This window comes from Macrotis lagotis, chromosome 3, assembly GCF_037893015.1.
Source record: "Macrotis lagotis isolate mMagLag1 chromosome 3, bilby.v1.9.chrom.fasta, whole genome shotgun sequence".
Lineage (NCBI taxonomy): Eukaryota > Metazoa > Chordata > Mammalia > Peramelemorphia > Peramelidae > Macrotis > Macrotis lagotis.
In genome coordinates this window covers 229396452-229413578 of record NC_133660.1, presented here as the reverse complement: position 1 = coordinate 229413578, position 17127 = coordinate 229396452, and the positions used below count along the sequence as shown (strand labels likewise).

The window sequence follows — 17127 nt, the reverse complement described above, 5'->3', positions numbered from 1 at the left end:
TTACTTCTCATATAATGAAAAGATCTTACTGTTCCTATTAATTTTTTCTTAAGTCAAGTGAGTCTTCCAAAGAAAGACTTTCAATCAAAGGCTTTCTTTGCATCTAATATGTGAACATGATGTCTTTGTTGAGAAGAATATACTATTTCCTTGGTCTTAAACTATTCCTTGGAATCCATTTAAAAAGAATACTTGGACACTTTTTTTTAAAAAAATTGCATATTCTACTGGTAGTTACTTTATTTAATATTTTTGCATCAAGTTCATTATTTATGAGGGGTACTCACAAGTCATTTTATTTTAGTTTCCATGAGAGACTATACCTTTTATTCAATTGTATTATTATTTGTTGTTTGAGGCAATTAGGTGGCATAGTGGATAAAGAGAGAAGATTTGTCTTCCTGGGTTCAAATTTGGCCTCAGACATTTAGTAACTGCGTCACTTAATTCTGTTGCCTTGGTTTCTTATAACTCAGAGAGGAGAATTGTCATATCACCTACCTTGTTAAAAATCTTCCTTTTACTTTTAGGGTAAAGAAAACTACCTTTGTCCAGAAAATCTGACTCTAGGCTACTTTTCCAGATATTTCATATTAATTAATCAATCAGCTAACTGGGATTTATTAAGTGCCTTCTATAAGCCAAGCAAGTCTGTGGTTAACAAAGGAAAGATAGAGGTTGTATAGGGAGCCCCCAGATGAGAAACGTCTTTTATCTATATAAGCTGATGCCTTCTCTGCAAAGTATAGTCTCACTAGGCATGGTACAGTCTTGAGTACTTAGAAAGAGTCAATAAATATTTGTTGAATTGCATAAAATCTGAATTCAGTGGAACATAAGCCTGGTCTGAACATGGTCTCAGGTGGCCCAGATGCAACCTGAAGTCTATCTTCCTAGGTCTCTTAGGCATCCTTCCACATCCTTCCTTGTATTAGTCAAGTTGGTCCATATCCCATACCCTTTGTCTCACCCCCACTAAGACTGCCAACTCCTGGAAGCAGATTTTCTAGCACTTTTCAAATAGAAAGTCCTAATTAAATGTTTGTTAAATAAAATTGAATCCTACAAAACCCAAGGGACTTTTCAAGAGATACACAGGATATAAGATGGACTCACTTTCCAAGGCAGTTCCATGCAGGGGCCAGAACTGGACTATGAGAGTGAGAAGTCATTGGATGGCAGGATTAACTAAGAGGACACTAGTCAACACGTCCAAATCAAAACTCATTAACTTTCCTCCAAAACCCCCACCTCTTCTGAATTTCCTTTTTCTTTTTCTTTTTGCAAGGCAAATGGGGTTAAGTGGCTTGCCCAAGGCCACACAGCTAGGTAATTATTAAATGTCTGAGACTGGATTTGAACCCAGGTACTCCTGACTCCAGGGTTGGTGCTTTATCCACTACGCCACCTAGCCACCCCTGAATTTTCTTTTTTCTATAGAGCACTGCCATCCTTGCTCGTACCACAAATCCAATCAATTGCCATATGTTGTCATTTCTTTCTCTACATCTCTCGTGTATATTCTTACCTCCACCTCACAGCCACCGCTATGGGGCAGGTCTTTATCATATCTTCCATGGACTATTATAATAGCCTCCCCACTAGTCTCCCAACCTTAAGTGTCTCTACACTCCAATTCATTCATTTATTCAATACTTAGATTTTCCTAAAACATGAGTCAATCCTCCCAAGCCCACCAAGACTCCCTATTACCTCCAGGAACAAATAGAAAATCCTTTTTCCTCATTTTCTCATTCATTCACCATCTGCTTCCTACTTCTCCAAATCTGGCGTTTTACTCCTCTCCTCCCATACTATGATTCAATGGCACTGGCCTTGTACACAACACTCTCATTTCTTGTCTCTGTGTCTAATCTTCAACTCTGAGAATCCCTGGCTCTCTTAAAAAGTCAGTTCAAGTATCACATCCTTGAGCAGGCCTTTCCTGGTCCCCACCTCTACTTCCCCAAACCCAATCTGCTAGTGCCCTCCCCTCAGAGATTACCTACCATTCAATCTCTATTAATCTTGTATATTCTGACTATATATGCTGTCTCCCTGCCTTAGATTTTTTTTCCCTTGAAGGAAAGAACTCTTTGCTTTTTCTTTTTGTGCCCCAGATACTTGCACATAAGCTTAAGTAATGACTTTTGATTGACACATTGCTCTGAGTTCCCATTTTCCCATCTGAAAAAGGAGAGGAGATTCAAAAGCAGCAATCCAATCCCACAACAAAGTCATCAGTGGTTTCCCAGGTCCTAGCCTAGGTAAGAATACAAAAAGTGGAAAATGACAGCCTGTCTTCAAGTAGTTTACAGTTTAATAAATAAAGTAATTAAGTCTAATAATGGAATAAACTAAGTAAGTCTAAGGTTCAATGTGATAAGGGCATAAAAGATATCTGTACATAATAATAACAACAAATATAAGGACACTAAGAGAACTGAAGAGAGTGAGGTCCCCTCTGGTTCTAAGATCCATTGTTTCCCACCTGGCTATTCTCCTGGATTTCATGACCACCAGAAATTCTATCTGCAAAAATAAGCCCACTCTGAAACTCAGATTTCCTTAGCATCCCTTGTCCTTGGGGTTCTTCCCTTTGATTGTTGTCCTTCCCAGCCCCTCCATTTAAGGAGAGCCCTCAGGACCTCATCATTTCCCACCCAGCTTCATCATGTTCCTCCTCCCACCCCTTCCCATACTCCTCATCCCCTACTCACATTGGAATAGCCTTTCACACAGAGGATCTGCTCCAGCAGGGCAGAAAAGGCTGAGAAGGCACCAATGCCACCTCCAAAGCAAAGAGCCAGGATGATATACGCCTTGTTCCGAAGAAGCTGGAGAAAAAGATGAAGAGGTAGGTGAAGCCTAAAATAAGAGATGACTCTGTCCTAAGACTCTGCTCCCAGGAATATCCCTGGCCAGCACCTGTGCTGAGCAAGAGATGGTCTGGGGCCATTCACCTGGTACTCCAAACTTGAAAATCAGCCATGATATTATTCCTGACTTACATGTCCCTTGCCATTGGTGATTTATGTACAATTCATAACACATGCAAGCACCATGGTATGAATAGCATTTTCAAATACATGCAGTCCATACAAAAGATAGACTTTGTTGGACATATTATATGTAACATGCAATACTACGAGAATTAGGGTGGTTAGGTGGTGCAGTGGATAGAGCACCGGCCCTGGAGTCAGGAGTACCTGAGTTCAAATCCAGCCTCAGACACTTAATAATTACCTAGCTGTGTGGCCTTGGGCAAGCCACTTAACCCCATTGCCTTGCAAAAACTAAAAAACAAAACAAAACAAAACTAGGAAAATTACAGGTATGTGGCATGTAACATGAGAAACACATAATTACTATATATGTGTGTGTATATATAAATATATATTATAGTTCTCATATAGAACATGTGATGTTGCAAAATCCTTACCTACATCCTGGCTTAAGGATGACAGGATAGGGAGAGATGGAACTAGAGTCTAATACTGATTAGGGACCACATATTCCCCCAGCCTGCCCCTTGGAACATTTTTGGCCACCTCTCACAGGTTCTTAATCTGGCTCCATGGAGACTTTAGGAGGTCTATAAACTTGGATGAAACAACAAATTCCATCTTAATTTCCATTAACTTCTGAAATATATAGCATTTCCTTCATTTATGAATGTAGGTTATAATATGCAGGTTCACCAGGTTTTGTTTGTTTTAGGATTTTGCAAAGCAATGGGGTTAAGTGGCTTGCCCAAGGCCCCACGGCTAGGTAATTTATTAAGTGTCTGAAACCGGATTTGAACTCAGGTACTCCTGACTCCAGGACTGGTGCTCTATCTACTGCGCCACCTAGCCACCCCCAGGATTTTTTTAAAAAGCATAAAGACCTCTCCAATAGCCCAATCCCCTCGATGTAACAGATGAATGAGTTTGGGTATCACTTTGCTAAGGGTACACTAAGAGAATTAGTGTGGTCAGGCTTCCTCCTTAGGCACAGGTCAACTCTTGGATGACTAGTGTACACTCTTTACTCTGTTCTAAGAATGCAGGGCTGACCTAGGAGAGATACAAAATCCAATCCAATTTATTCCTGTACTTGCCAAGCTCTAGCTGAATGCTCTGTAGAGGAAAGGCTGAACCATTGGGCAGGCATTGGCAGGAGGATTTTCTCTCTAAGAAGCCCTCTCCATGCAGCCTTTTCTGATTGCTCCAGCACACACTGATATTTTCCTGAATTCCTATTTCAGAACTACAGAATCCAGTCTTGGATCCTATACTCCTCTATAGACTATGAGTTCCCCCTGTGGCAGGGCTCAAATCTGTTCTTCCTCCTGTAGCTCCTTTCCTCTTCCTTCCCAAATGTGAATTCCCTAAGCCAAAGCCTGGACCTGTGTCTCCTTCTTTTCCTCCCCTTCTCTTTGACCCTAGACTGATCCTTTGGGTCCCCCTGTCTCCCAAATAGGGTCAACATGACTTGACCTGGATGAAGTAAGTATGGCTGATGGCCACTTGGGAGTCTGAGAATTCTCCCTCAATTATGGATTCCTGGTTTCCCAGGCCAAGGGGGGAAATGACCAGGATTCCAGATCTAAGGCTCCTGATATGTCTGCTCTGTGAAGCACTTACAATCCACATCCCTGAAAGAAAAGGCTCTGAGGTAGAGGTGGCAGCTCCCACAGATGGAGGTGTTGGAGGGACGCTTTCCCAAATGCCAGCGCTGGAGAGGAGGCAGGCAAGACCAGCGGGGATGATGTAGAATCCAAGCTGGTAAAAGACACACAGAGGAATGAACACATGTGCATGCAAGGAGAGAAGTTCAGACAGACAGAAGTCATGGTCATTGATCAATAACATTTTATGAGGTGCCTAATATTCACCAAGCACTCTGCCAAGTGTACAATGAAAGACAAAAAACAAACAATCTTTGATCCCAAGGAGTTCAATGGGAACTCAGTGTCTCAATAGAAGAGACAACAAATAACTATATTTAAACAAGATATAACTAAGATAAACTGAATAATCTCAGAAAGAAGGCCCTAAGATTTATGGAGGACTGGGAAAGGATCCTGGAAGATTTAACATTAACTCAGAATTGAAAGAAGCCAAGAAAGCTAGGAAGCAGAGATGGGGAAAGATAATGATCCAAGGGTAAGAGCCAGTTGAAACAGGTCAGACTTGGGAGATGGAACAGAAAAGAGATCAGTGTTACCAAACAAAGGAATACATGAAGGGAATTAGGGGTAAGAAGACTAGAAAGACAGGAAGGGTCCAGGTTATGAAGAGCTTTGAAAGTAAAACGATATTTTCTAACTTAATACTACAGATAATAAGGAACCATTGGAATTTATTGAATGGAAAGTGAGGGATAGGACATGATCAGACCTGTGGTTCAGGAAGATCAATATGAAAGCTGAGTACAGGATGTACTAGAATGAGAAGAAACTTGTGACCAAGAGCCAAACTATCAGGCTATTGCAATAGTCCATGGGTGAAATGATGATGGCTTGCATCAAAATGATGGCAGTGTCAGAGGAGAGAAGGGGGAGTGAAGAGAGAGATGTTATGAAATTAAAATTGAGAGGCCTTGGCAACAAATTTGATCTGGAGAATGAGAAAGAGGGGGGAGTGGAGGACGGTACCAAAGGGATAAACCTGGGCTGGTTGCCTGGGAGGATGGAGGATGGACAGTAATAGGAAAGTTAAGAGGAAGAAAAGACTGGGGAGGTGGGATGAACATTGAGTTCTATTTTGGATCTTTTGAGTTTAAGATGTCTATGAGACATCCAGTCCTAGACAGGAGAAAGGTTAGGACTAGATCTAAGTCATCCCAGGGATTGAGATGTGAAAGGAAAGAGGCATGATTCAGCTGCTGTGATTTACCATTAATGGAATATCTTCCTCTTTTTTCACAAGCGCAGGAGACCCCAAATTAGCCAGGAGGACGCCCAGAGGGTTTGCTGGATTAAATACAAAATCAGGAGGAGGGTGTTAAATTCTCTGTTTGAGCCTCAAATGCACTCCTCCCAAAAAACTAAAATAAATATCCCATCACTCCGTGCCAACTCCCCACCACATATCCCCCCATGCAGCCCACCTTTGTGTTTGGTCCTGTGCCTTCCACACCACGTTGGGCAGTGCTAGTGGAAGACAACATTCCAGGTCTGACCTAGGTCTTCCCTCAAGACTCTCAGACTAGGAGAGGGACAGACTCAAGTCATGCCCTAAGGGAAATCAGACTAGGGAGGAATGGAGTTCAAAATTTAAACAAATGTTCAAAAACCTGCAAAACTAATATTTTAATGTCTCACTCAGTAGCTTTTCCAAGAGCCAAGGTGCCCATCTTACAGACGGTCAATCTTAAACTACAACAAGTTGTCTGTGGCCCTCAGAGAATCAAGACATGAGTGTCAGTCCCCAAAATCCAATCCTGAACAAGACCCCAGACCCTGGGGCTCTCAGTCTGAAAGTCTCTGAATAGATTGGTCTATTTTAAGGGATCCGGGAAATCAAGGTAAGCTAAACCAGATCTCCAGTTTCCTGGACCTGTAGCCCGGATGGCAATGCTGAAGGAGGAATAAAACCAGTCAAGAAAGAATGGACTGAAAAGTAGCTAGTTTGATGCCTGGGTCAACTCCTAAGTATATATAATTTGAATTATCTCATCATTTCCAAGCATGTCAGATCCATGAGCTCTATTAAGACATAAAAAGTTACGTATTACATACACCATACATAACACATATGTATACAGACAAGACATATTGTTCCCTTGCCACACAAGTCCTAGCTGAAATGTGTACTCCTAAATAACTGGTTCCTCTAGGCCAACTTGTCAACTATCACCTATTCAGCCTTCACCTCACTCTTCAGCCCCAGCCCTCAGCACCTTCTTATTCAGTGTCAACCCATATATGTCCCACTCGGACATCAAAAAGAGAATTTCTTCTTCTCCCCAAATTTCCCCTTTCTGTCCAAGACACCACCATGCTTCCATTATCCCAGGACCTTCCCCTAGGAGCTGTCTTTGGCGCTGTACTCTCCTTTACCCCACAAAACCATTTTCAATGGCAACCCTTGTTTCTCCCTCCATAAAGTCTCACCCTGACCCCTTTCTCTCTACTTCCATTACCACATCAACCTTACTCTCACCAGTTATTATTACAATGATCTACTGACTGATCTCCCAGCCTCAATTTTTCCCTTCTCCATCCAATACAATCTCCTCAAGCTTCCCAAGTGATTTTTCCTAAAGCACAGGTGAAGGAGGTCAAGATTCTGGTGGAACTGATGAAAAGCCCCAACGCAGTGAGGGCTGTGGAAAGCAAGGGAGCTGTGGGTAGACCTGGGAGCGGTGGGATGAACTTTGCCTCCAGATGAATGGATGTGGGACTCAGCTATGCAAAAAGAGTTAAAAGCAGTTTTTAGAACTCTGACTGGGAGACCCCGAGCACTCTTCTTGGCTTATTTCTGTTCTTATCTTCCAAGCTGTACTACATACATGCTAAGTAAGGGACTTTTCTTTCTTTAACCTTTGAGTTCTGAGTGTTCAATTGTAGGAGATACAGAAGAGTGATTTGGAGATTAGGGCCAACCAGGTCACACCAATTCAATAAATTCCAGTAGCTCCTTATTGCCATTAGGATAAAAATAGAAGTTCGTCTGTTTGGCCATTAAAGCCCTTTCCAAACTAGCCACAATCTTCCTTGGCTTCATCTTCCATTTCAGTGGCTTTGCACTGACTATCCCTAGTGCCTAGAATGACTACTCCCCTGCACTGCAGGCGAACTTTCACTCACCTTACTTTGAGCCCATGGACCTACTGAGCATGTTAAGAGCCCTTCATCCACCACAGCATCCTCTGAGTAGGCAGAGCCTTGCAAAGAACACACTCCCTTTCAGATCCATGGCATTTCCTTGCCAAGCCCTTCCCTGTCCCGTTGCTCTGCAAAATAATGTTCTGCTCCCCCTAAGAAGCTGTTTTTCTTAATAGCTCAATTCACCATCAATAAATTTCCAAATTCCAATATATAGTCCAAAAGCAGTCTCTCAACTTTACCCATTGTTCTTAATTGGCTCATGTGAAGGAAAAATAGAAACCATCATCATTTTTGCAACATTTGATGGACTAATCTCCCAAACATCTAGTGGTCTAATAGTAAAAAGTTCCCTCCTAAAGGAAAAAATAAAACAGAAAATTGTGCAAGGACATAGTTAAACAGATAATCTCATCCACTGTGGTAGCAACTACTTGTTATCCTTGGATAGGCTGCAGTACAGTATTTGCCTAAAAAGACCACTTTCCAAATTGCAAAAAAAATTTGGTCATTTCCCCTTGTAAGGAGGGAAGGAAACAAGCATTTAAAATTAAATTCCTACCATGTGCCAAACCTCAGACTAAGTTCTTCACAAATATTACCTCATTTAATTCTCAGCAACCCTGAGAGGTAGATGTTATTAGCCTCATTTTACAGTTGAAGAAATTGAGGCAGAGTTAAGTGACTTGCCCAAGATCACACAGTTAAATAAGGATCTGTGGCTAATTATGAATTCAGGTTTTTTTTTAACTCCAGTCTCAGCATTCTATTTACCATGTCATCTAGATGCCCCTAAAGCACCTTAAAATAAAATTTTTCAGTTTTCAAATATATACTTAATATTTTTCCTTCTTTTTTTCCCATTAAAAGAAAATAAATGTGTTTAAGGCAAGAAGGATCATATTTTTTAGTCAAAAACAAGAAGACATGATTTTCTTGCTGTTGGTCTTCTTCCCACTAGCTGGTTGGGTCAAATTCAGTAGCCCGTGGCCCATCTAAGCCTCTCTGAACTATCTAGGACAGACTGGTTCTTCTTAGAACAGACATACAATCCTCCACACAGGTTTTACAAGAAGCCTTTCTAGTATTGCAAGGCCCACAAGAACTTTATGATCCACTAACATGGTGTTATTAAAGCCAAGAGTATCTGAACTCCACAATGAGATCCTGAGTCAGAAGTCTAGCCCAGGTACATATTTATACACAGATAGAATAAAACATTCAAATCCTGTGATGTCTAGCTATATCTGCCTACAGGCATACACATATAACATGGCATCATTTACACATTATTGTGGTGTGTCTGTGTGTATGCATGCACACACATACACAGACATACAAACATACATGCACCCCCAGAGGCACGCACCTAGAAGCAGTCTTACATATGATTAGTACACAGGTGGTGGTCTATGAAAGGAGGCCACTCCCAGAAGGTGGAAGGTAAGGTTAGCAGATGTCAGCTCTGGAGTCTGAACTGTAAATAATTAAATAGTAAAAATGGATGAATTTTGTCTGTAGGAGGTCCCCAAAAGAGAGTGAACCTGGCATCTCCCCCAGGTCTGCTTTTGGAAAGAAGCCCCAACTACATTAGGATAATGAACAAGATGCAGAGGAAGCTAATGTTAGATTACCTATTAAGCACTTTCTAGTGCTGGGAAAGATACGAACTTTAGCTAAACAACAGCCTTCAAAGAGTTTAAAGTCTAGGAGGAGGATAAGACTCAAAAACAGATAAATATAATATATTTATAATATATTTTATATTTATTATATTATATAAAAACAGATAAAAATAATCTATAAATAAATATATAACAACGTGATGGACAAATGGCAGTACAGGAATGAATACAGGGGAGTCTGAAAAGACTTATGTGAATTGAACCAAGAAAACAATCTCCACAACTACCATAATAACCAAACTTGGCCTCAAAGAAGAGATAGGGGGTGGCTAGGTGGTGCAGTGGATAGAGCACCGGCCCTGGAGTCAGGAGTATCTGAGTTCTAATTCGACCTCAGACACTTAATACTAGCTGTGTGGCCTTGGGCAAGCCACTTAACCCCATTGCAAAAACCTAAAAAAAAATCAAAGTGATCTTTTTAGATGCATAAAATAAAACACATAGGAGTACAAAGAAAACAAATTATATTGAAATACTGTTATCAAATTTTTTTTAAGTTCATATGCTCTAAGTTAAGGTCAGGTACAGATCTGATCCAAGTGACCATATTTTACAGACTGTTAGCTAAGAAGTTAAGTGTCTTATTAATGCACTGTTGGTGGAGTTATGAACTGATTCAACCTTTCTGGGGTGCAATATGGAACTATGCCCAAAGAGCAATAAAATTGATCATACTCTTTGATGCAACAATGCCAATACTGGATCTATGTCCAAAAGAAATTTTTTTTAAAAATCCCACATATTCAAAAATATTTATAGCAGCTCTTTTTGTACTTGCAAAGAATTGGAAATTGAGGGTATTTCCATCAATTGGGGAATGACTGAATAAGTTACGGTATGTGAATGTTATGGAGTTCCATTGTTCTATAAGAAACCATGAACAGCTGAACATTAGAGAAGCATGGAAAGAATTACACAAACTGACACTGAGCAAAGGGAGCAGAACCAAGAGAACATTGTACACATTAACAACAACATTGTGAGCTGATCCACCTTGATGGATGCAGCTCCTCTCAACAGTTTAGAGATCTAGGATAACCCTGGGAGACCTGTATGGACAAAGCCTTTCACATCCAGAGGAAAACAAGCAAACAAAAAACTACAAAATCTGAATAGATACTATGATCACTTTTAGATTTTTTTAGGTTTTTTTTTTTTTTTGCAAGGCAAATGGGGTTAAGTGGCTTGCCCAAGGCCACACAGCTAGGTAATTATTAAGTGTCTGAGACCGGATTTGAACCCAGGTACTCCTGACTCCAAGGCCAGTGCTTTATCCATTACACCACCTAGCCGCCCCAATTACATATTTCTTTTTTTTTTTTAGGTTTTTGCAAGGCAAATGGGGTTAAGTGGCTTGCCCAAGGCCACACAGCTAGGTATTTATTAAGTGTCTGAGACCGGATTGAACCCAGGTACTCCTCACTCCAGGGTTGGTGCTTTATCCACTGCGCCACCTAGCCGCCCCTCTATGATCACTTTTAAAGGAAAAAAAAAAACTTCTCATGTTTTTCCTTCCTATCCCATGGTTTTTTTTTCCTTTTCCATTAGTCCTGTAAACACAAATGTATAGTAAAAGACTAGACTGTTCACCACTGAGGGGAGTAGGTGGGAAGGGGAGTTAGTAGAAAAATGTGTAACTTATAAATATGCAAGTGGATGACTACTGAAAAACTTGCACAACATGTAACTGGAAAAATAAGATTGGAAAAAAACGTGAATTGCCTTGTCTGCAGTCATATATAAGCAGTCAAGAGCAATGGAACCAGGATTTCACTTTGTATCCATTTTTTTTAAGGTTTTGCAAGGCAGATGGGGTTAAGTGGCTTGCCCAAGGCCACACAGCTAGGTCATTATTAAGGTCTGAGGCGGGATTTGAATTCAGGTACTCCTGACTCCAGGCCGGTGCTCTATCCACTGCGCCACCTAGCTGCCCCAGGATTTTACTTTGAATCTTCTCACTTTTCTTTTTAAAAGATTGGGGGGGGGGGGGGGGATGTGGTTAGGGGGCTAGGTGGCGCAGTGGATAAAGCACCAGCCCTGGAGTCAGGAGTACCTGGGTTCAAATCTGATATCAAACAATAATGACCTAGCTGTGTGGCCTTGGGCAAGCCACTTAACCCCATCTGCCTTGCAAAAACCTAAAAAAAAAAAAAAGATTGGGACTCCCTATCTTGCCCAGGGCAGACTTAGAGTGCCAGTCCAGAATCTGATCCCACTATTGATATGCATGGAAGTTTCACCCCACTCTGTTTCTGACTTGACCTGGTTCAAAACTCCTCCTCCCCTCACCCCAATTCTCCCTCCCGCCCCATAACCTGGTGGCCCCTCACTTGGGAGGACTTACACTAATAATATTGAACTTAAAGCAGACATCTAATAGGCATAACCCCCATCAACTCAGAACTCCCAAGCTCAAGGGATCCACCATCTTCAGCTTCCCTGGTAGCTGGGACAACACATGAGCACCTCCAGGAGTAGGAGTCTAATGTCTTTGTCACCCAGAACTTTCTATTATACCACAGAGTAACAAAGCTCATAGCTAGATTTCTTTAAAGGTCAATTCCCACTATGACCTGTAAAAGTTGGGTTATTCCTCTGACTTGTTCTTCCTGCCTAATGAACACAGAAAATATGAATAAGCTCCTGCCCAGGGATTACTGCTTTCTCAGAAAAAAAGGTAGAGGAGATGAATTAATAGTGAATTTTGATTAGTTCTTTGTTCTGGGAATTTCATATTATTAACTATTCTTTACTGGGAGACCTTGTCTTCATCAACCCTATACTGTCCTGGTTCTCCCTCTCAAACCATTCCTTCTTTGTCTCCTTCTTTGGCTCTTCCTCCTCTTCCCATTACCTCATCATAGGTTTTCTAGGTTCCATCTTTGATACTCATTTTTATATTTCTACTATCCTCCTTTGGCAAATTAATTTTCTTCCCTTCCTCTCTATGCCACTAGCTTTCTTTTCTGTTATTTTACTTTTTTATTTTTTCCAATTACATGCAAAGATAGTTTTCAACATTCATCTTTTTGCAAGCTTTTGAGTCCCTCATGCTATTTACTGACTCAAATCTATTTATTCTGCCTGCCTTCTGAACATCAGACCCACAGCCAATACTCTATAAAGGACAACTCTTATCTGAATATCTCAGCAGCATCAAACATGAAATATCCAAATCCAAGCTTTCTCCTTAAACCTGGTGTCTCCTTTTGACTTTATTATTTCTGTACATGTCCTATTCAAGGAGCCTTGTATAGTCAGAATCATGGTGTGATTTTTATGGACACATGTAAGTGACTCATTTGGATGGTAATGTTGGTCAATTTTGTATTTCCTTCAGCATCTGGGGAAATGACCTGTATTTAATAAGCATGTGTAATAAATGTCTTGAAAAAAATGAATGAACTCAGCAGTTTTCTACTTTGGATTATAATTATACTCTGATCATCTTTTCTTACTAGCAGTAATCATGTCTTATTCAAATGAGTCCCTAAAAAAGTAGACCATCCCAAAGCCCTGCATATAGGACATAGCCAGTAATTCAACTTAAATCAGCAAATATCTATTGAGTGCCTACATGGGAGTCAGTAAATAAAAGACACATATACCAATGACAAATATCATGGAAGAATGCTGGCTTTGGAATCAAAGGATATGAATTCTGCCCCTTCCAACCTGTGCCACCTTGGGTTAGTCCTTTTACCTCCCTGGGTCTCTGGATTTCTTGAGGAGCTTGGACTAGACGATCTAGGACTAGAGACCTCAAAGGTCATTCCCAGTTAGAGAGGTATGATGTAGTAGTAAATACAAGGAGAAGGTATATTTAAGCTGGGTCTTGAAGGACAGATGAAATTCTGACTCATGGTAAGATCCAGGAATATATAATGCAAAGGTTTTTATACAATTATGGCAATCCTGTAAGGACAGAAAGATTAAAAGGAAGAGAAATTCTGATCAATGCAATGATCGACAACAATTCTAGAGAACTCAGGATAAAAGATGCTGTCCATTTGCTGTTAGCTGGACTCAGAACAGACTGAGTCATTTGTTACTGTTGTTAGGATTTTGCTTTGTTTTGTTTTCTAATGTGGCCAATGTGGGAATTTGTTTTGCCTGGTTATCTGTGTTTGTTTTTCTTGTTTTCTCAACTGGGTGGGGAGAACAAGTGGGAGAGAAATAATGTGGATATGAACATTTTAAAAAATAATAAAAGGGTTCTTTGTTGTAAACATTGAGAGTTATTTGTGAGTCAGGTGGAATTATTCTGTTTGAGGTTCAATTTACTTGTTTATCTCTTGTTAAAGGAGAAAGATTAATTAGTTAGGTGTCTCTATAGAAAAATAGTTGGAATACCAATGAACTCAAATGCCCTCATAGTCCTTCATTGGTTGTTACAGAGAAACTAGAATAGGAAATAAATTTAGATCAGGAAACTCCCAAAGCAGTGCAGAGGTATAGTTCATTGTGAAAAATACTTTTCTTAATTTTTTTTTACAAATTGTTTCAGTCTTGTCTGACTCTTTGTGACCCTATCTGGGGTTTTGTTGGCAAAGATATTGGAGTGATTTGTCATTTCCTTTTCCAGCTCATTTTGTAGATAAGAAAACTGAGACAAAAAGGGTTAAGTGACTTGCCCAGGGTCACACATCTAGTAATGTCTGAGGTCAGATTTGAACTCAGAAAAGATGAGTCTATCCACTTACCTGCCCATTATATTTTTCTTAATTGGAACCACTACTCTTTTAGATGTTCCCATGCTTAAGAAACCAAGAGGGAACAAGTTTCACCTGAGGCTTGGGCAAAACATTCACCATCTGTCAACCACAGATGAGCATCTGATAAACCCCCCCAAAAAATTAAAACTGGACAAAAGATGCATTATTTCCCCAGCACACTTGGGAAAATAGGTTAGAAACTTGACAGGCACAAGATTCTGACTGGCTACCTATACCATATGTCTCAATGAATTCTAGTCAAATGAGAAACTTGAACATTCAAAAAATATATTTTTATTATAATAAATGTATCAAATGAATCAAATTTTAATGTATCAAAACCATAAAGTGAAGACATATTGTTTTGATTCAGCAAATAGAAGGAACTCTCAGGTCAAGATTGATGTCAATAGATATATAAAACAAAGTTTTAAACTGAATAATAGAAAGTAATAGAAAAGTAGAAAAGTTTTGCCACAATGTTACAGTTAAAATTTTATATTTAAAATAGATGGGGACAGGGGCTAGACCTATGGAGCTTTTTAAATTGAGTTAGGGAATTCCAAATGAGGAAACTCCCTTGACCAATGAAGATTTTAGCACTTTTCTGCAATTTATAGTCTTAGAGAGTTGTTTAGAATACCAAGAGGTTATGTGACTTGCCCAGGGTCACACAGCTAGGATGTGTCCTGAATTTAAACTCAGATCCTCCTGGCTCCAGGGTAGTCTCTGTGGCCAGTAGGCCATACTAACTCTCCTAAAATACCAAAGGAACTCTGTTAAAGTTCCTTATCTGTAATAAATAAGTAATCAAAGGATATGAACAGACAATTTTCAAGAGGAGATATTATTTATAATTCTTTCAGAAATATTCAACTTCATTAGTTATCAAAGAAATATACATTAAAACAACTTTATGGTGTAACCCATGACTTTCAAACTAGATAAAAATTATTAAAATCAAGGATTAAATCATAAAGTTTTAAGTAGCATTCAGTCCAGGACATAGACATTTTCTTTTAAAGGCAAGTCTGATAGCATGTTGCTACCAGATCCATATATTTTCTTTTCCCATTGAGGGCAATCTTAGAACTACAGCCTATCACATGTGGAGACAGGTAGGGAGAAGGGGAAAAGAGAAGGGACTAGGAAAAAAAATCACAAGACACAGTAACAATGGCAAGGAGAATTGGTAATTATGGGTTGGGGGTAGGGAGCCAGAGAGGGCAAAGGGAAATAGCAGATCTCTTGAATCCAGGTGACAAGTAAGCTCAGGTGCTAAAGGCAAAGACTGGAGGTCCTTGAACTGATCTGGAGGAGGAGCTGATGTCCAGGGAAGCTTCTAGTTCAGTGTGGTCTAAGACCAAGGGCTAGATCCTTCATGGAGTATTTAAGACAATGGAAAGGGGATGTTGCTCAGCACCTATTCAGAGAATAGTGTAGCCTAGGTTGAATCAGGGATAATGAAAGGGAACATGTAGAGGTAAGGGTACAAAGGTAGCTTGGGGGCCACATCATAGAAACACTGAATGCCAAGGCAAGGTATTTAAACTTAGTAGACAATGGAGAAGAGTGGAATTTTGAGCAGAAATATGTAAAAAACATAAGGAAATAAGGAAAATGTATCTATTATGATGTATCCATGGATCAAAAGGAAGAGACTGTTGTTCCAAACATAGAACAGGAGTCAAATGTCATAGTTAAGACAGAAAGTAAATGAGGATTTAAACTAGGATGGCCATTCTGGGAATAATTTATAAGAGGGCTTGGAGGTTTGCCAAGTGCTTTTCAAATATTATCTCATTTAAGCCTCACAAGAACTCTTGGAAGGTAGGTGCTACTATTATTCCTATTTTACATATGGGAAAACTGAGGCAGATAGTGGTTAAATGACTTGCCCAGAGTCCCATAGTTGAGAACTATGAGACTTGATTTGAACTCAGGTCCAGGTCCTGGGCTCTATCTACTATACACCTAGCTGCCTAAAGGGATGGAATGGATGATGAATTAAACAGTGGAGGTAAATGTCTACAGGTGAAAAGTACAATAAAAATTATCTTTTAATCAACTTTATATGAGGCTGCTTCCCTGATGAAAATAGATAAAGGGTTCCAAAATGAGATCTTACCTTCTCAACTTTCTAATACCAAGATCTCCTTCTTTCTCCCATTCCCTATGAGTAAAATTCTCATAACAGCTGTGCTTTCAACCTCAAGATAGGAATAAAAGCACTTTATCTCACAAACACCAGATAAGCACTACTTCAGTGTGGGGCAGGCTGCTAGTTTTGCTCTCCAGAGGACTCTCTCTGGCCCATGCTAGTCCCTATCAATCATTCGTCTCTCTCACAAGCCCCAGAGATTGGCCACCCACTCCCTTCCAGCTGTCACTAGGCACCGTTCCTGAACAAAGTGTCTTTCCTCCCTTGCCTGCTAAGGTACAAGTCCACCATCTGTCAAAACCTGCATTCCACTCCTACACAGTTCATGAGATTTCCTAAGACCTTTAATGGATTATAACTATAGAAGAGACAAGATTAAAAATGGAAACCATGAGGAAAAGTATAGTCATAGGATACCTTAGTTTTCATAATCTACTCTTGGACAAGCAGGTGTAGGGTTTCACAGGTGCGGATGTCCAAAATGAGGACACTCCCTCCACCAAAGCACCTTTTCTTTATCTTACATCCCTAGAAAGCTACCTAGAGAACATTGGGTGGCTCGGAGTCTCTATGTCCTAGAGGCAAGACCCGGGTCTCACCAGCTTCAATGCTATCTTTCCATCTGCTTTGTCAGATTGTCTCTCCTGGTGCACTCTTAGGGTTCTTAGCTCTGCCAGGGCCTCTTCTCCTTTACACACTCCTTTCTGATGGGATAGAGAGTCCCAGCCAGTCCAACCCTTGTCAAATATT

The 17127-nt window shown here is 40.2% G+C and overlaps 1 protein-coding gene across 1 annotated transcript in view; it reads right to left on the bottom strand.

Annotated features, from left to right (window-relative positions):
• The window catches only part of SLC49A3 (solute carrier family 49 member 3), a 52686-nt gene that overhangs the window by 19936 nt on the left and 15623 nt on the right, over window positions 1-17127 (bottom strand). The window contains exons 4-6 of the mRNA XM_074230111.1: window positions 5883-5959; window positions 4629-4766; window positions 2721-2837 (exon numbers count right to left, since the gene is read on the bottom strand). Coding sequence (XP_074086212.1) covers window positions 2721-2837; window positions 4629-4766; window positions 5883-5959 — 332 coding nt within the window. The remainder of the gene's footprint in view (window positions 1-2720; window positions 2838-4628; window positions 4767-5882; window positions 5960-17127) is intronic.